The sequence below is a fragment of the Solenopsis invicta genome, chromosome 4 (genome assembly GCF_016802725.1).
Source record: "Solenopsis invicta isolate M01_SB chromosome 4, UNIL_Sinv_3.0, whole genome shotgun sequence".
NCBI classification, from domain to species: Eukaryota; Metazoa; Arthropoda; class Insecta; order Hymenoptera; family Formicidae; genus Solenopsis; species Solenopsis invicta.
This window is the reverse complement of record NC_052667.1, coordinates 22,463,555-22,483,915: the sequence shown is the minus strand read 5'-3', so window position 1 is coordinate 22,483,915 and position 20,361 is coordinate 22,463,555. Positions and strand designations below refer to the sequence as shown.

The following is a 20,361-nucleotide window of genomic DNA, read 5'->3' as shown; positions in this document are numbered from 1 at the left end:
ATACCTTTGGCTCTCTTCCAATGCCTTTTTATCCTCCATCATCCTTCGTTCCTCCTCCAACCGCTCCCTCTTTCTCATTTCTTCGTCGACCCGCCGCATTTCTCGCAGAGCCGCGGCCACTTCTCTCGCGAAGACACCTCGCAGATGACTCTGTATCACTATGGCTGCCCTGCGTTTCCTAATGAACATTATTCGCAACTTCCAACCGCGATATGCATGCTGTACCTTCAGTGTCGCTTCCCTTATACGTTTATACTCTATTGAAACAAAAAATAACAATTTTTAATTATATTTTCCAAACAAATACAAATCTATTCATTATTTCAACTAAAAGAATACGTCACAGTTCAGCAATAGATAACAAGAGTCATCTTCAAATTTAGAAGGCGTAAATATAAAGACATACATATAGAGATCTACGAAAGAAAATACAAGTATGTACCTTGCCGTTTGACATATCCTCGCCAAATCTTCTGTATCATGATAGAATTCCTCGTTATCACCTGATTCCTAGAATCCTCCAGAGGCTCGTGCACGTAGCTCCGCAAGAACACCTTCGTCTTGCCAATCTGCCATTCCTTTTGCGATATATTTTGTCTACCAATCAAGCATTTAACCGCCTCCTTCTCGTTACAGGATAGCGAGAATCGGCGCTTGTCCAAGCAACGGTACCTCATGATAAAATCGTGGAACGACATGTGTATCGGAAAGCCCTCTTTGCGAATGCGTATGATATCGAGCATACCAAGATACTTGAGTTGATCCATAACGAGCTTCTCATCATAATTATTGGCCATCTTTTCCATATTTGGTTTAATACAACGTGCGTACCACGGCGTCGTTCCCTGCAGGACATCTACTAAGGCCTGTAACTGATACCGGAACGAGTCGCAGAGGGTAGGCTTGCCCTTGGACGTTCCCCGGGACATCGTGGTGGTTGTACCGCCGGTTGCACGCCCGATGGTGGATGCCACATCCTGATAAACGCTGATCTCCTGTACAAACTCGTTCGTACTCCTGGACATGAAGTCGAAGAACACGTCCTGCTGTACGTCTCGATTCTTGTCGACGAAACCTTCGACAGTATACGTCACGCAACCGGCGTAGTGCTTAATCCCAAATTCATTCTCCCATTTCCGTCGATCGTCTCCCTTCACGTAACACGGGTGACTTTCAAATTCGGCGTGCAGGTTCGTCAGATAAGCCAAATCCGAGCCCTTCGGCATATGGCACTGCTCGGTGAGTAACTTAAGAACACATCGTGGGGGCTTCTCGATCAGCTCCAGGCACATGGTGTTGTCCGTGAACGTAATGTGGGAGTATTGGATCTGCTCTTGGTGATACTGAATACACATTCATTTGATATTCATTTACTCGTTTGCAGCAAATAAATCGTTTGATAATAAAATATAAAAATGTACAAAGGCGACAGATGGAATAAGGTTCTAAGGTTCTAAGGGATAAAAAAATTGGAACAAATGGTTAATATCAACGAATTAAACTTACGAGTTCTTGTTCCAAAGCGAAGACGTAGTGATTGAAAAACTTATGCAACTTCTCATTCGTGTAGTTGATGCAGAGCTGCTCGAAGCTGTTCAGAGTGAAATTTTCGAATCCGAAGATGTCAAGGATCCCGAGGAACCGCGAGATATCCTGGCCCGGATTCGTGCAGTTGTTGATGTGATTGATGAGCCAGGCAAAGGTGCGGGAGTAGAGCGCCTTTGCCATCGCGTGCCTGTTCTCCCAGGCTTCCTGGACCTTCAGCGGAATCTCCGTGATGTTACCGCGTACGTTTATCTGCCGTATTAGCACCACCTTGGTGAGATCCTCCACCTGGAGGCCCAACAGCGGCGCTACCGTATCGACTATGTTCCTGTCCTCCGTCGACAACTCGCATCTCTCACCGTCGATATCCTCGAAACTTAAATTCCCGAGCCACAGGATGGCCGATAGAACCCGAAAGATGCCTTCACACATTTCCGGCGCGATCTGCACGAAGGCGGATAATAATTATTTGACAATAATACGAGTAATAACGTAGGAAATTCTCTCCTTACTGGCGAGAAAATACCTGAAGCACATTGAAGGCGAGCCTGAGAGAGTCGAGCCTTTTAGAGTCAGAAATTCCGTCGATCTTCACGCAGCCGGACTGATTGAGATATTTGTAGTGGCTGGCCGGCCTCAACTTATATTGCTCCGCGAATTCCTTGTCCCTCGTGCCGGCCTCGACCAGCTGATAAAACACGTGGTAATTGCGCTCCCCGGGGCTCTGAAAGGTGATACGACTCTGCTCCAGCAGATAGTCCTGGATGATACATCCCTTGATCATCCATTTGTTGTCGAAGCACACCTGCATGAACTTGCCGAAGCGTGAGCTGTTGTCGTTCCGCACGGTTTTCGCGTTGCCTGTTTTTGACGCAAATAAAATTTCCCTCGTTAATTCAACTCTATCGCTCTATCTAAACGTCAGAAGAAATGTAAAAATCTCACCAAAACCAAGTTTTTTTTTTTAATTCTTAAAAGCCTCACGATATTATTGCGTCAAAAGCAATTCCCTTTAATTTTGTTCGATGAATAATGCATGTTCAAAACTACATTTATTAGAAGTACCTCAATTTGGAGATGGAGGATAAGGGGTGGGGAAATCTCTCCAGGTTCATTTACATGCGAAACACGGACGAAATGCTGCGACGAAGATAAACGATTTCGAGAAGCTGGATTTAAAGAACACGTCATTATTTCATGCAGGTGAATGAACGACGTTAGTCTGATGTGGTTTATTCATAAAACCTCTTTGCCTCCTGACCTACTTCGTTTCCCCTCGTCACTGCATTTAACACCTGAGTTGCTGCAGCGCTCGTACCTAGGCTTCGATTAATGAATCGTGGCTGTTTACATCTAAACGCATGATTAAGATCTACTCTGCCGTCTCTGTTTATCGTCGCTTCGGTCAAAACACCGATTCTTGTTTAACCGCCTATTATCGTGACGTGTAATTCAATTCTCGACAGATAGAAGTTGATCTCAAAGATGCTAAATTTATTTTTAGCCCATCGTCTCGTTCTTGACATCCTACGATTCTGTACCAAAGCTTTCTTAAACGAGTTTTCGGCTTAAGAAATGGATCCTTGACCTTGAGACCAATTCCGTATCAGGAGAAATATTGATAATTGACATTTTATAAATATATTACATATCTTTTCAGCGTCAGATATGTTATCCAAATTTATAAACGCAAATTAACAACCGCATGTCTAATACTAAAAAAAAGTATTTTTAAAAAGTGTTTCAAGCTTTTTCAAATTTTACAAGATCTCATCAAAAATTATAGAATGTGAGAAATCTTATAGAAATCTTAGAACATTTCAGTCTTCATAATGAGAAACATTCTAAAAAAAGAAGTAGACTTTCTCAATGAAGTGTTCTACTTCGTATAAAAATTCTTGAGAAAATTTTTCACCAGGATAGTAGAAAATATTTTATATCTTGCTACTTATTACGAAAATCAACAACGTTATAACGCTAACGTTCTTCGTTACAACTATTCACTAAGATCATTTTATCCACTAATCGCGTCACTTAAATTTCGTCTTAGCGATAGAGAGATTATTTCATCATAATAATTAAGGAGCCGCTATTGAATTAATTTAACGTGATTATAAGATAAAATCGTGTTTCAACCGTGAGAACCAAAGGCAGAGGGGTTTTGGTAGATAGAGACAGTTTCTGACAATATTAGGATGAGATACTCGTACAAGAGAACGTGACTACGAAATCGCGAGCGCGATTACATGCTAATTTGGGAGGTGGAATGTGTCATTAACGGATAATTACCAAACGCCTCGAGGATAGTGTTGGCCTCCAGAATCTGCTGCTCCACCCACGTGTCGACGTTGCTGGTAACCGAGCACAGGTACTGCAGGATAAATTTGGTGGTCTCGGTCTTGCCCGCACCGCTCTCGCCCGATATCACGCAGGACTGGTTGCACACGGTGTCCTGCAGAGACCTGTACGCCGCCTCCGCCAGGGCGAACACGTGCGGCTCCAAGGCGCCCATCTTCTGGCCGTGATATCGATTCACATACTCCTGCGAAAAGACGAAGGAAGACGCCCTTTTCAGTGAAACGGGTTCCGGCCGTTAACGAGGAGCCGCCGCTCCTCTTTGCCCGCGACCTCGCGAGAATGAATGGTCTTAAAAGCCTTCGCCCGATTTCGCAAAGAGCATTGGTGGAATGAAAAACGAAAAACGAACTTGGTCTATTCTGCTAAAATGGAGAGAGCTTGATTCATGGTCGCGGATGAAAGACTGGCGGATTCTTCAAGAAGGATCAGGAAATCGTCGCGTTAATTCTCACCTTAAAAGGTCACGAAGAAATCTCATCATTTTGTTAAAATGTAGAATAATTTCAAAAAGGAAAGCTATTGAAAGCAGTCTTAAAAAAAAAAAAAAACACAGAAGATGATCTTAATTCTGTGAACGTAAATGTCAACTTTTAAATATTCTTTATTCAGGAAATTTATTAAAAATTCTTTTAAACCCATTTTATAAAATGTTCTTTCAAGCAAAATAGAGCTTATCCATAAATCTCAAATAGAGAATTGCGTGCAGCATTTTGATATTCATAAAAATAAAAGATAATTTCAATGAAAATTTTCCAATGTAAAAGTGCTTGTATATTCTGGTTCTCCAGGCAGAAAAAAAATTCTCCAAGAGTTCTAGTTTCTAAATTTTTCTTGGTAGTAAAGATACTGGTACGTAATGCAATTTTCGATAAGCAAAGTATTATATGCACAATGTACACAAGCTACAGTTTATACAACAGATTACATTTGACGCCAAGTGAAATGTAAACGCGCGTGCCGGGGATTTTTTTCGCGCATCCTGCCTTTAGCGCGAGTAAGGAGGGTAAACGTCGGGATCTTCCTGCTTGATAACGTCGCAATAATCCGACCTGGGGCTCTGAAAATGTGAACGCGGGCGTATCGCGTCAACCCCACTAACCCGATTAATTGGCGACGACACCCGATAGGCGCGTGCACCAACGATATGACCGAGTTCCATCGTCGCCCTCTTCGTTCATCCTTCTCCCTCGGGACAACGGGGCGCGTATATGTACATACGCGGGTACATACACATGCACAATCCACTGCAAAACGTTGCTCTCCGCCTGGGTTGTCGCTCTCGACCGTTAGTCTCGCGACCGAAGTAGTGCAACCCAGTTTCGCGTCGGGCCGCCTACGAGCGTCAGCCAGCGGGAATGCGCTCCGACACTCGTTACAAACGGATGAAATGCACTCGCCTGGAATTGTCGTCGCGCGATAACAAGAAGATACATTAGCGCCGAGAGAGAACCAGCTACCGAACCGCACAATGACGTTTGAAAGACTATTTTCAGTGGAACATTGGAAAAATCGAGATGGGACACTCTTCTTGAATTATTCCCACAATCTACTGTATTATAGAAGTAATATTGCAATTTGTATTCGCTACCGCATAATTCTTCCAGTGCCTCCAGCTTCACAAAAAGTTAATTTTAAGAGTTGATAATTTTAAAGATTTTTTATTGGATTATCACTTTTAATTAACTGATTCTTAATTAACTGCTCTTGAAAATACTCAATTTTATTGTATTTCCCTTTTTTTTATTTTATGTACATTATAAAAAAAGATAAAGTAAAACAACTTAAAATTAGATAAATTAACTCAATTTCAAAGTTAAATATAGCAAACTATTTAATTAATTATTTCAATGTTATCTTTGTAACATCTTGCTTGTCTTAAATAATCACTAAATTTAATTATATAATATATTTACATCGATTCGTTCATTACTGATAATAAACAAAGATAATGTACAATTAATTGAATTTTATGAGCACGATAAAAATAAATCTGCACAGTAGAATAGAATAGCTCTAAACTTTTCAAAAATGAATAAAAATCAAGTCAAATAAATAATTTGTAGCAAATTATATATATACATATTTTTATACAAAAAGTCGATGTGAAACTAGTATCCCAAGTTTTGCTAATTAAAGCGTTAAATAAGGCTGTAATTGTAAGTAACACTTTACAGTTTATTCAATCTTTATCCTGATCTTTTGTGATGGAAGAACTATCTAAATTCAATCCAAATATATCTGTAAATATTAAATTCTTATAATTTTTTCTTGTCTAATGCTGCGTATAAAAAAAAGATGAAACTATTGAATCAATATAATTATGTTAAAATTAAAAAGTAAAAATCAAGTTTAATTTGCGTCGAGTCACATACACCATTTATTGATATATAGATTAATAATTTTATTTTACAAATTAGCGTTCTAAATGGCGTTTCTAATATTCGTATTGCAATAGGACGATTTAAGATACATCAATGCAACCTCAATAAGTTATTTCGAAGAGACATTATCTCAAGGTACATTTGTAGAGGATGGATTGCTGGAGATAATCCGCGGCACGGTCGGAAAGCCTTAAGAAAACAAGCTCAGATATAAAAATAAATCTGAAAGGATGCTTTCCGGGCGACGCTCCGGAAGTTTCGACACCTCTCGTTGCTTCTTTTTCGAAGACTGTATCCATATATAAATACTCGCCGCATTGAATAATATTGTACTGTTCAGTATCGTATCTTTAAATTTCTTTAAACTACTTAATATTGAAAGTATTAAACTTTACAATCTATTGTAGGATTTCCAAAAACATCTAAATATTAAAACAAATGATTTTAGTACTACGTAAATAATTTAATATTTTTATATCTAATATTTATAAGTCCAGAATGTGTCTCATTAATACTTTATTTTTACGTCAAAATGTTTTTATTCTTACTTTGAATTTTGTCTGCCAATTGCTAATAATTATTTAGTTGTTTAAATAATTTGGATACAAAATAATTTTAAATATATACGTAAGTACCTCTGATCCGCAAACGGATTCTGCAGTTAAATATAAATCTCTTATAACTCCTTATATTTTCTATTTATAATTCTATCATTTATATATCGCAATATACAAATTTAGCTATTCCAGTACATTTTGCAATATGATTATTAAAGAACGAAGCAACCTTTTAAGATTAATTCATAATTAATATCCAGAATTACATCTCTCGTTGTAGAACATTTACATTATTTTATTAAAATGGAATCAAAAAGGGTAAAGTGAAGTCGAATCAAATAAAGTCATCTTATTCACTATTAATTAATATTTCATCGCACTCTCAGAATTCTCTCAAGTGAAAATACGAATTTTTATCCTGAACGTGATATCCAGAGCTAATTCCCATTGCTATACCCAGCGTTACTCTTTTTAATTAATTTAAGCCTCCCGCTGCTACGTGGTATCGCTAACACCGATAAACCGCCGGTGTTGCAAAGTGATGTCGATTCCTCGTTCCATTTCGTTAGTGGGTCACGTCCATCGATCAGTATCGTCTACGGGGGAATTAAACGCGTGTCATCGTACTCCGATAGAAACTTGATGATTTTTCCTCCCGCTCTCGCGGAAAATCGAACAACGGCGGACGTTAAATCCGCGACGGAACACTATCGTGGTGATCGATTAACGTCGATTTCCGTTCACCTCGCTAGAGTTTGTTTGCGATCTACCTCTACAAAGAAATGTTTCCGATGGAGTTTCCGCGTCTGCGGATGAAACGGGTCGACCCACATTTTGATATGTTAGCCTCTTCGATTACCACAACTGCTGATTGCTCGTTAAACTAATAATCGCGAGGTACGGAAATCGTCCGATTGATTGGCCCAAATCGAATTCCAATCGAATTACGGTTATCCGTAGTATTAAGCAATATCGTAAAAATTGGCAATCTTTCCCTCGCGTTTATTACCACGTGTACGTAGCGAAGATTAAAATATCACAGACGATAATTTTCAATTTTGAAAAAAAAGGGAAAAAAATATGTGTATGGAATTTCGTATCGTTATTGTGTGGTTATATCTACTGAGTGATTAGTAATTTGCGTAATCATATTCGTGAAATAATTGATAGCCGATAGCCGATAAAAGCTTCACACAAGTCTTTTGTACTTTCCAGCCATTAATATCGGCAAATATTTGAACGACTTGATTGCGGGTTTACTGTGGAAGTAGCGATCATTTACCAGGACAACAATCCGTGTGTATTTACTTACTTATCGATCAACGGAGCGATATTGCACACATCGTTAACGTTATCTCAGAATACATAAAATATCAACGAAATCCTAATGATCGGAAATATGACCGGAAAATTAATACATTTTAAATAACAAAAATGGATAAAGGTCGAAAGTAGATCTAGTAGCGTTCAATAATTTTCTAGGTAAATTTACAAACATTTACAAGATTCCCCAAACTGCGCGTCACTTAGTTGCATGGAAACAACAATTTTGTTGAAATATAAATATAGAAATAATTATGTTGGATTATTAAAATAATTACATTGCACCAAAAAAAAGGATTAGCTAATATTTACCAATATATTTGGTAATAGTAACTATTATCAAATTCTTTTTTCAGTGCGATGTAATTATTTTAATTAACCAATTATTATTACACAATTATTTTCATATCTGTATTTTAACAAAATCATTCTTTCAATATGCAATTCTTTATCATTTTCGCGATAAGGAGGAGGCGGGATTGTATAAAGATGCTTGTAAGCATCAAAATTATTAAATTGATTAGCAATTTAATTTTAGTAATACATTTTTAAGTTCTTTTTAAAAGCTGTGTTTTAAGTCTGGCAAGTATGCAGTGCGCAGTTTGAAGAAACTTGTAAATGTTTGTAAATACACTTAGAAAATTATTGAGCAGATCTGCTTTCAACCAGTATAGCCATTCTCGCTATTTAAGAATAAAAGTGCGACATCAAAATCAAATTATTTTTAGTTTGTGTAACTAATCGGATTGAACTATAACTAGTAAATAAAAAAAGTTGCATCGGTCGATTAGGAATGCTTTGCTATTCTTTGTATAAAAATCTCTCTCTTTCTCTCTCTCCCTGGTATTTCTTTAAATATTATAAAATAAAAACAATGTCCATCGAAATAATCTACTACATGCTTAATATTTTAAAACGTCATGTACTATTATTTATAATATTGTTATTTTACAATAATTAATTTTACAATAATTAATAATTGCAGCACATTTTCATATCAATCTTCGTCAATAATTTCGATAAAGGCTTTTCACGTAGCTAGTTTCAAAAAAATCATTTTCTCGAAATGGGAACCAGATTCACCCTTTCAAACGATTTATCACGAATTTTGTTAACGCAATGTATTCGTACGTTTTTTTTCGTACTGTTGTCATATACTCGATAATTCGATCGCGATTCGCGCGTAGATCACCGTGATCACTCTGGCGGGGGCCCAGCGAGGGTATCCGACAGAAATGTGCGGAATTGGCGGCCCCGAGGCGACCACGCCGAGTCCCGAATCCGATCCGCATGCTTCGACGCGATCAATAACGCGGGGCGTGCACCACCACGGCGTGCCACCCTCTTCCTTCTAGTCCCGGCAGGAGTCCTCGGTCGACGGTACCCCAGCTGACCTTCGCAAATCACGCATGGTGTGTCGTAGCACGTAAATTTTCACGAGTGCACGAGGATAACGCGACGCGGTCACGTGAGTCCGCCTCGACGATCAGTATTTTTTTTTCGCACAAATCTGTTTGGATTGCACTTACGCGCTTCAATCAATCACGCGTCGAATCATATTCTGCCGTTTCGAGGGGCAATTTTGGAAACACTGAAATAAATCGCTAAGGACACGATAATGGAAATGTCATCGACTTCTTCTTGAAATGTTATTGCAACTCTTCAGTTTCGAGGATACTCGAATCAATTTTTTCGAACATCGAGAGTGCGGTACCCCATTTTCCCCACCCCTCTATTAAAAAAAAACCTTCCTACTTAAGGGATATGTACACGGCGGGCAAGAGGGAGAAAAAACGCAATAAAATGTATAAAGCCTATGGAGAGCCCAAACTCGTTCCCCAAACACGAGACAAAGTAAATTTTATCGCTGCACTCTAACTCCGGCGGTTCTCACCGCCCAATCCAATTTACGGTCGCATGCACCGCCGCTCGACGCTTTCCGCGTCGTAAACGCGCGGCTGAACAGAATAATATTTGAAGAATTCTTTCGAAAATTCGAGGAGGTCTGCCATTTGTTAGCTTAATACAAAATCCTTCGTGTGGTGGTGTACTCTGCAAACTCTCTCTTTAATTCCCTGTTTCGACGAAAGAAAGTGTTAGAACTATCACTTGCAAAAAAATCAGTTTCTTGCCTAAGTATATTGTGTAAAAATTGTTAATATGTGTAGAGACAATTATTAATTATATTATTAATTAAAATTAATAATAACACAAACAAATTGACAAGCTTAAACAGTCACAGCTAGATCTTATAGTACTGTTGTTTGTAATAATGTTGTTTGTGATTTTACAATTTCTAATTCTTTCTGTGCCGTCACTTTCGGTTTCAAACACGGTTATTAGATTGAACCAGAACTGTAATATCACCAAATTAAATTGAAATTAAATTGTAATAATATTACTGGTGTCGACAGGCATCTCCACAAACCCTCCGATTCCGAAAACAACAATTAATAATAATGTAATAATAGAATGAAATAATAACATCCAATATTTTTTCAGACCTTTGGCAGCTCTGATTTTTTTTTTTCATTTAGAACAATATTGCAGATTTATGTTTCAACTTTACAGAAATACATAAAATTATACTATCAAATTTTTAGTTTTAATATACAATAAAAAATGGAATCAACCATAAAAATGCAAGTATGAATGTATTTAAATATTAAAGAAAATTCTTCAACACTTTAAAAGTCAAATGAAATTTTATACAGCACTTTGGCAAACCGAAAACAAAGTCTCTGAAGAGATAGTTTTGATAAAAATGAATTGAAAATCTAATCAAATTTTCCAAGAGTTTGAGATTTTTTTTTTTCAAATACAGTAGACTCCATTGAATTTTTAAATTTTCAAAGTATTAAAATTTTATGAAACTCATCTCTTGCATACAAAATCGTTTTCCTCCCTCCGCTCCGCTCTGCTCTGCCTGCCGCTACTCGGTACCCAGAAATAATTCGCCCCTGATACGAGACATAACTATTGACGATGAGTCTGCGACATGCGAGGGAGCGAAGTCGCGCCGCGCACCACGTGCACCCCGAAAATAGCTGCACCGGTGCGGTGGCGGGAAAAGAAAACTGCACTGTCCGATTATCGGGAGTGTGCACTTAGCGTTTCGCCAGATAAACGGGTGAACGAGGTAAAATTTATCAGCCCACTCTCGATCGCAAATGTCGGCAACACAGCTCGTCGCGATAAAAGGCCACGCGACGAGTTTCCGCGCGAATGAATCAATTCCGTGTACTGCACGAGCATTCCAATTGAGCTAATTGTTAACATCATCGTCCTATGTTACGTCGAGAAATAAGTCGAGCGTGCTATCACTCGAGTTTCGTTCAATCAGCCTGACCTAGAAAACCCGCCGTCGAAGAGGAGTAGTCGCGCTCGTCGTTTCGCGAGTTATCTCGAGGAGTAAGCACGTTGCGGCTTCCGTTTCCTGTTTTCAGACAGAGGGCTAATACGATAAACGCGTCCTGCGTCCGCGGTGAGTTTTGCGGATTTGTGAGACCGTTCACGGAAAAACTCGTCCGCCACAAGCGCGATAATTCCGCATGGGTAAACGTATGCAAATTGCGCGTGCACATGCGATGAGGAAGTGCACCGCCGGATAGGGTCTGCACGCTGAGAAACTCGCAACTTAGTCAACGATCTAAATATTTTATACTTCGATGTACGGCTATCTTGCTTCTCGTGCATTATTTTTCGACAATGATCAGTCAATTTAAAATCAATGTTTCCATAACAGAAATGTCAAAGTTATAATTTTGGAGTTGTATAAATAATTGCAAAAATAATAGTTCTATAAAATTTTGCGAGCTAAATTGCTTATTGTGTTTTTCAATTAATTTTAGTTGAAAAATTAATTTTAAATTCGCTTTAATAAGATTCGAAAAGAATTGTTCAATAGAAAAGACTTGCGAAAGAAACAAAAAGATGCGTGCTACAACAAATAATAATAATGTCTATATATTTTTTCTGAAAAAAAGTTAAATAGATTAACAAATTTAGCATTAGTCTCTTAATTGATAGTCTGTGATTAAAAAATAACGTGCGCAAGAAGATATTCTATATAATCTATATATTCAAGCTGTTTGAATTCTCTGATTCCAGACGTTGAAATAATTTTCCTATGCAAAACAAAATTAAAGATTATAATTTTTTTTGTATTACAGTAATTCTATTGAAATGAAAGTTTTAATTTTGCAAATAATCTCTGTTATTTTAATATTCTTTTTCCAGACTGTTTTTTTTTTCTGAGTTCACACGATATAAAAAGTATCACAAGCGTTCTACCCTATAAAAATTTTCAATTTAATTTAACACATAGTACTTGCTTTTTGCTAACACTTTATTTAGCATTTGCCAACATACAGTTAAGTAACCTAAATATAATTAGTATTTTTATCACCGCGTTCTGACAAAGTGAAAATTTCATTGGATGTTGCGAAGTTTCGTTGCAGTGCTAACGTCACATTATCATACATTTGAGGCTGCTAAACGGAGCTGCAGCCACTTCTCGTTTTCATAATGTGCGTTGCAACAAGAGCAGTCGCGTGTTCAACGAGATGTCGAAAGATACGAGACAGCAGTTTTAATCTTTCAGCACAGCGGCGGCGCGGCGGCGAAAGACGGCTGTGCTGTTTATCTCCGTCCACAGAAAACCGACGCGTGTAGCGTTTTGCGGCTTCTTTTCTCACTTTGCAACGGTGCGGCGGCATCAAGTATTGTGCCTGATATTTATTATTCCTTCCTCGTGTTTCCGGTTTTTGTCAGTCGCAGGAAACGCGACGTACTCCCTATCCACGAGCGATCTATCGGCCCATGCTATCGATCACGTCGCGTGCGCCGATAATTCTCATTGTATCAGTATACCTTACTTGAATGGAAACGTTCTTTCTCGTATTCCGAACCAGCGGAATATACATATATCTCTGATTAACAATCTCAAAAAATTTCCATATCGTAAAAACTTATTCTATCAAGTATCTTAGAGGTAACAAACAGTGCGTTACATCGATATTTAATTTTTATTTAGTTTCTTCTCCCAAAGCTTTGCATAATAATATTCGAATTCTTCTCCTAATATTTCACTTATTTAATTCTAATGTTTTATTCATAAATATTTTTTTGCAATAATATAATTATAATTATTAATACAATTGCAATTATTAATTACAATTTATTACAATAATTATAAATATATTCTAATTCCGATGAAATCCCATTTATCTTAGATCGCTTTTAACAGGCAATGGTATGGAATGTTGCAATGTACATTAAATAACACAAAAATAATATAATTGAAACACCGATAACGATAGAAGCCTTTAAAAAACGTAACATATCAAATTTCCTTCTTCCTTACTCTCTCCTTTACACTCTTTTAACTTAACTGTACGTGATTTCGCTAAAATTAATGAATTACTCACGTTCGTATAAATGTCCACCTCCTTGTAAGGATTCACAGCCACCAGTATGGATCCCGTGTACGTCTGTAATGTCTGTGTTAAAGAATATGATAGCTCGAATACGATAGCACTTAATAAATATAAACATTCCTATTTCGCTATAAATTTCATTTGGTATTAATAACGTAATTATATACATTATATCTCTCTAAATGTCGCAGAGCGAACCATCATTCGAAAAGAGTGGAAATTCACTCCTATAGAGTGAAAATCGAGCTTTCGAGTGATTTTTCACTCTACGAGTTTTAATGAGTAGCTGCATTAACATGGAAAGTGACATTTTTCTCTCTGCAATGCCGCTGACATTTTTCCGCATTCGTGATACGCCCTTTTCATGACAATGCGATGTAAGCGCATATAAGCGAGCGATAAACGACGAGACAGGCGCGATTATCAGGTCTAAAAACGCGCGACCTTTTTAACTTTCACTCCAATCGCGATCGCGCTCGCATTCCGAGCAAACTCTATTTTATGAAGCGCGAACGGGAAGTTGCGCCAATCCGTTTTTATTGCCCGCCCTATAAAAGAGGAAAACTCTCGAAGGCGAATGAAGCGTGCAACGCCGTGTCTATGTACAGAATTATCTAGACATGCACACTTTCTCTCTGTCTCTAATCGTTCGAATAATTTGGGAATAATTGTTTTAGCGGGTATTTCAGAGCAACCTGGTTTGTCTCACAATTTTCATATTCCAAAATAGCCTGGAAATCCGCTCGAAATTCACATTGGAGAAATACGACATGGTCTAATTTTACTTTTACTTTTGATCTCCTATTATTACTTCGAATAGCATTTACGTCTCGATCGACGTTCTCGTTAAGAAAACATAAAGTTCAAATTGTTTAATCCCTCGGCATTCAATGGTCTATCTTAGTAACCGTCTTGTATGTGGCGTATAAAAATTGCAATAAAACCAATTCTGAAAATAGCGAGGCGGCCTAGTAAGACAGGCTTGAAATTGCATCGCGCGGTTTCAGGATCGCGAGAATATCGCCAAAGAAATCTCCAGAGAGATAGAGTTCTGCACACAGCTCTGCCGTAAGCCCTATCCCTTGCATAATAACTCGAGGATGACATGCTTTCGTCGGGGGAGAGAGAGCGCTCGGTAATGACGTCACGCTCGGGGGCGACCTATAGGGGGTATGACTCATGGTTCTGAATGCCGCACCGTTAGCGAAAAAAGGGGGTAGTATACACCTATAACCGTGCCACCCTTCGGCAACATTTGAGACAAGTTAGGGTGCTGATCTACGCCCGAAAGTTCGAAACTCGTTTTGGCCAACGCGACGGTAGGCTGACTATTGAACCCGTTGCCAATTACCATTTAAAAAATGTTCAGTATTTATACGTATAAATCGAGCAAAGAATATATCCATGCTCTTAAAAATATCTATACACAGAGAAAACAAACTTAATAAATTTTATTGCATCCAAACAAATTTTATTATTTATAATAATTTATGCAAACCAATATTTGGATCAATAAGTACGAATAATAATAATATTATTTTCGTCAAATAATAAATGTTGTTTGAATGAAAACAAATAATGTATTGTACAGTCGTGAGCTAAAAGGTTGCAACACATTTTCTTCGATGGTTTTTGGAATGTAAACTTGCTCATCAATCGGCGAACGTAATTGGTTGGATCCACAGGTAAGAACCAATTACGTTCGCCGATTGATGAGCAAGTCTACATTCCAAAAACCATTGAAGAAAATGTGTTGCAACCTTTTAGCTCACGACTGTACAAGCATATGTTATTTCAATCAAATAACTCTCTTTCTCTCTCTCTCTCTCTCTCTCTCTCTCTCTCTCTCTCTCTCAGTCACGTAAATAGGAATATTAGTAACGATGAAATCCCTTTTTTCTATGAAGAAACATTTAAGAAACATCTAAGAAAAATATTTTCTTCATATTGTAATTTTAAAATTACAAGAAATAAGGACATAGAGAGAAAATTGGCTATGCAAAAGAAAGAAAAATTCGAATGTAATTTGAAAAAGATGTACACTCAATTGATATTATAATATCAATATTACATTATAATATTGATATTATAATATTGTAATTTAATTATAATATCTAATTATTATTATTATTGATATTATACACCGAAAGAAAGTTATAATATTGAAAACCAAATATTTCTTCGATATTCATTAGTTATATAAAAATTTAATTGTGATGAAATATACACTGAATAAAAAGTTTCTTCCGATCAAATCATTTCCTTTGATTTAAATATTAATTAAAATAATGTATTTTTAAGCTTAGAAAATATTTTTTTAATCAAGGAAATAATGTTAAAAAAATTTATTTATTTAAAAATATACATTTTTTTCATATACGTTTCTGTAAATATGTTTCATTTTTTCTATAAATTGAATCTATTTTTTAGGAATAAAATTTTGGGAATAAAATAAATATTATGTCCATAAATAAATGTTAAAGTATTTTTGTTAATAAAACTGTTCATTTGAATACGGCAAAATAAAAATTTTATTTCTAGCAAATAAAACTATTTTTACGCACGCAGTTATCTCTCTAAATAATACAGAAATAAATATTTCACAGAATATTTTGCAAAAATGCATATTACGTTCAAATCAAATCACAATCAAATTTTCTTTATAACTAATAAATTGAACAAAACGTCACAAGAAACATTTAGTTTGCAATATTACGACTTTCTTCTCTCAGTGTATATAAATTTATGTACAGATTCAAGATGATAAGGAATATTTTCCTTCTTTCACGTTGCTTCCTTTCCTTTTCTATTTTAATCTTTCATATGTAAGGAGGACAGGTTTACTTTGTACTTTATTTATGTTAGTCTAGATATCCTGTATCTTATTCTTTGTTTTAAAACAAGCCTGAAGTACCTTGCCAACGTGCGTTCGTGTATATAGAGGCTGTCAACCCTTGTAGCGGATTACAGTTCCCAGCTAGAGCCTCTGGTCCAGGCTCTATATCGGAACCCCATTATTACCGACAACGGCTTAACAATTTAATTAATCCCTTGGGTAACCGCGTCTCGCGTCGCGCTCACCGGTAGCTTCTCGATTCACGCCGTAATAAAATCAACTTTAATTACAAACAGTTTGTCCATCTGCCGGGAAGTTTATCCGCGGTGGACAGAGACAGAGCGGAAAACAGCTTTGTCTTTTTTTTTCGTGTCGCAACAATTTCTGTAGAAAGTTTCGATCGGCTGGAACTCTCGATTCTTTCCCGCGATATTGCTGTCGCGTTCCGAAACTATGCCAGACAGTTGTAATTAACTACGACCGTACTTCAACGCATTATCTACGCATCGCGGAACATTTCATGTTTTCCGGAGTATTCCGGAACTTCGGTTATTAATATGCTGTATGCAAATAATCTTCAAACTCCGAGAATCCGGAATATTTTATGAACCGCGGATCGTAAGAACTAAAAATCTATATATTCCTCCTTTCCATGTTCTGTGACTCGTAGATAATGTATTTCTAACGAAATGTATTTCTAAAGATCACCGAGATCGAGATCCCTAAGCTGACGGGTATCGGAAAGAGATAAGAAGCGTGCTTAAAAATAAATGTTTGCTAGAGAGAGAAATAAAATTTTTATTTCACCGTATTTATTCTCTAAATTCTTAGGAGTGAAATTTCATTCTGAAAAGTGAAAACTTACTTTGAAAGAAAATTTAAAGAATAAATAAACAATTTATTAAAGAAAATACTAAAACATTTATTAATGGGACGTAATGTTTATGTTCCATTAATAAATGTTTACTACCAAAATTTTCTTCCTAGCGAGTATAAAAAAGAAATATCTGAAACGATTTATCAAAAGACATCTCTCACTTCCGATTTCTTCGATATTTCATATGCAAAAATTTATATATATAATTTTCAAGATTTTGGTTACAATATTATTAAATAAGTACAAAATGTATCATATTCATAAAATAAAATCCTAAATAAAATTATACCAAGACCGAAATAAAATCGCAACTCTACTAGTTTTAATAACTTCCTTTCAATTAAAAAAAAGAAAGAATTTAAAAAAAGAAAGCTCTGAATTACTTATTTTTTTAATTACATAATTATTTAAACTTTAGCCGTGAAAACGATTTTTCGAAAGATTAAGATAAAGAGAACGCAATTACTTTCACATCTAAATTTACTTTTACAAAAATACTTCGGCTAAATATAAAGCGATAAATAGAATAAAACACAATGAGGTTAAAGGGCAAATTTCTTCAATCGAATCATTCAAATGAAAAAAACTTAGTCAACGATTTCTCTCTTCTTTTTGGACGGTCCTTTTAATTCGGTAGCAAAATGAACGATTAAGCAATTTAAGCCCATAATAGCAGCGGTGTAAGGTTTGGCTAGAGGGTGATATGTCGGTTGCATTTGAATTTAGTCGAGTGTGCGAGATCAGAAAGTGGCTCGAATGCATGCAGCTTCGCCAATGAACCGGAAGTCGTCCGTTCCTTTGCGCGTGTTTTTCCACGTGCGCTCGGTGCCCGCATGCATGAAGGGGATGGTTTGTCTTCATTAACTTCTCTCGCTAGCAAAGCGCCCTTAGCCGACTTGAATTGCACTCGTCGCGAGGGCGGGGGACTGGACGAGACGATCTCGTGTGCCTCTATTACAGAAAAGGGAGTGAAAAAAAAGAGAAAAAACAAGAGACACACGACGAGATGAGAATGGGAGGGTGAGAATGTCTGGACGGTCGCGGCGGGCTCATCGATGCGAAAAAATTAGGCCACTCGCTCTCAAAAGGGTTAAGTTGCCTGGAAGTCGGAAAAGCTGAGCGGTAAGAAAAGCGTTTAATTATCACGCATGACGGATGACCGAGTGATTTCGGTCATCGGTTTCTTAACCCTTTATCTGCGCGACCTACTTTTGCAACGAGAAAATGATATTTACCGTTGCTCTTACGATATTTTAAAATATGACAAGCTTAATTTATCATTTTCCCCCTTCCTATAAAATATTCAGTAATATTATATTATATAGATGATAATAAATATATTCTATTTGCTCGAAAGAGGATTAACTTTTTTACGATTCATTTTTTCTTTTTAGAAAGGGGGTGTGGACAATTTGTATATGTGTGTGTATGTTTTTTTATAATTTATGTGAATATTTTCGTGTATCTAAATTGGAATAGACTTTTACTAATTTTTATTGAATTCAGAAATTTATTAAAAATATAGTAACTTTTAAAGTAATATCTAATATTTTTTTTTTTTATAGATTGGATATATTCGAACATCTTAAAGTTCTATTAAAAAAAAATTAGATATTAAAATAATGAAATAACACAAGCAAATATTAACCGTGCACAACACGATTTTCATTCAACATGTAGTTTCGAGATTTAACGTACGAGAAACGTTGGATGCCTATAGTAAAAGCTGTCTTTACCAGCTGCGAATCTCGTTTGCGTCCGCGACGATAAGAAGTGGCTCAGTGACGGAGATTCGAAAAGGCCGAGGGACTCGAACAACTCGCTTCACGAGCTGTTTAATTTTTCGATTACATCAGGCAGCAAAAAGTGAGCGCCGACAAGTTTGTATATGTGTGACCAGGCAGAGCTTGGCTTTTCTGGGAAACGAGTTCCGCTTCTTGCGCCAGTCTCATTAGTTGGATAGATGGGACGCTTTCCAATTAAGAATTGCGACAAAGTTAGAAATTACTTCAAACATTTCGAAGGTTTTTTAATTAAGTAGAAAAAAGTGCAAGTTATCAACACAATTATAAATCCACCAATTAATTTAAAAAATATAATTTTTAAAATAGTTCTAGAGAAAAAAAAATCAAATAATTAAATAAAAATAAAACACGTTTTTTTGACAATTGTATAGATACTGCGGTATTACAGAGTCGTTAGTCTGATACTATTTCTAAATGCAACGGAAGATTAGTCTAAGTACATCGTCGCACATGCTATTCGCATGTATGAGGAAGTGCCCATTAACGAGTGTGGATTGCCGGCGACCTAAATCGCGTGTTTGAATTCCGGTGACTAATTGGTCAATTAGCGAAAGTAGATTTTGGGCCTTGCGACACATCAAGTGTCACGAGATTTTGCAATTACGGGACTATAATATATCCGTGAATTTCATTCATACACGTACTGAATGCAATCCAGTGTCTTTAAAAATCGGAATGATCACCTTATTCAATTAACTTTCTATCCAAATAGAAAGTTAATTGAATAAGGTGATCATTCCGATTGTAAACATATGGATGATTGTATTATTTATCATCACATTAGACATACATGAAGTAAAAAATAATATCCGACATTGATTCTATATGACAATATTACGGTCTGTATTAATTCCACTAAACGTCTTAGCCTTAATTCGGTCATTAATTCGCGATAAAGCGTACAATATCGCAATTGATATACGAGATATTAATTCGACTTTTTTTGCTTTATACTATCTATAGTTCTCTTAGGGTCGGTTGTTCTACGGGTTCTACCTTCGCATAAACTATGTAATAAATTATAAATTATCTAGATGGATATGGATAAAGGTCCATGTCTACACACAGACATGTAATGGATGTATAGACGTAGACATTTATCTATTAGATAATTTACCACGTAGTTTATTCAGAAATGAAACAATCGGCCCTTATTCTTATTTCATTTTGTGGCATAGTATATGTTGTTTCGACATCAGACTATCTCCATATGAAATAACGGTCACCGATTATTTCATTGA

At 36.6% G+C, this 20,361-nt stretch overlaps 1 protein-coding gene across 3 annotated transcripts in view; it reads right to left on the bottom strand.

Moving 5' to 3' along the window:
- The window catches only part of LOC105196136 (myosin-I heavy chain), a 71,136-nt gene that overhangs the window by 10,279 nt on the left and 40,496 nt on the right, over positions 1-20,361 (bottom strand). For all 3 annotated transcript variants that reach the window (XM_039448379.1, XM_039448377.1, XM_039448378.1), the window contains exons 3-8: positions 13,594-13,656; positions 3,835-4,087; positions 2,072-2,406; positions 1,507-1,989; positions 443-1,343; positions 5-257 (exon numbers count right to left, since the gene is read on the bottom strand). In XM_039448379.1, coding sequence (XP_039304313.1) covers positions 5-257; positions 443-1,343; positions 1,507-1,989; positions 2,072-2,406; positions 3,835-4,087; positions 13,594-13,656 — 2,288 coding nt within the window. The remainder of the gene's footprint in view (positions 1-4; positions 258-442; positions 1,344-1,506; positions 1,990-2,071; positions 2,407-3,834; positions 4,088-13,593; positions 13,657-20,361) is intronic.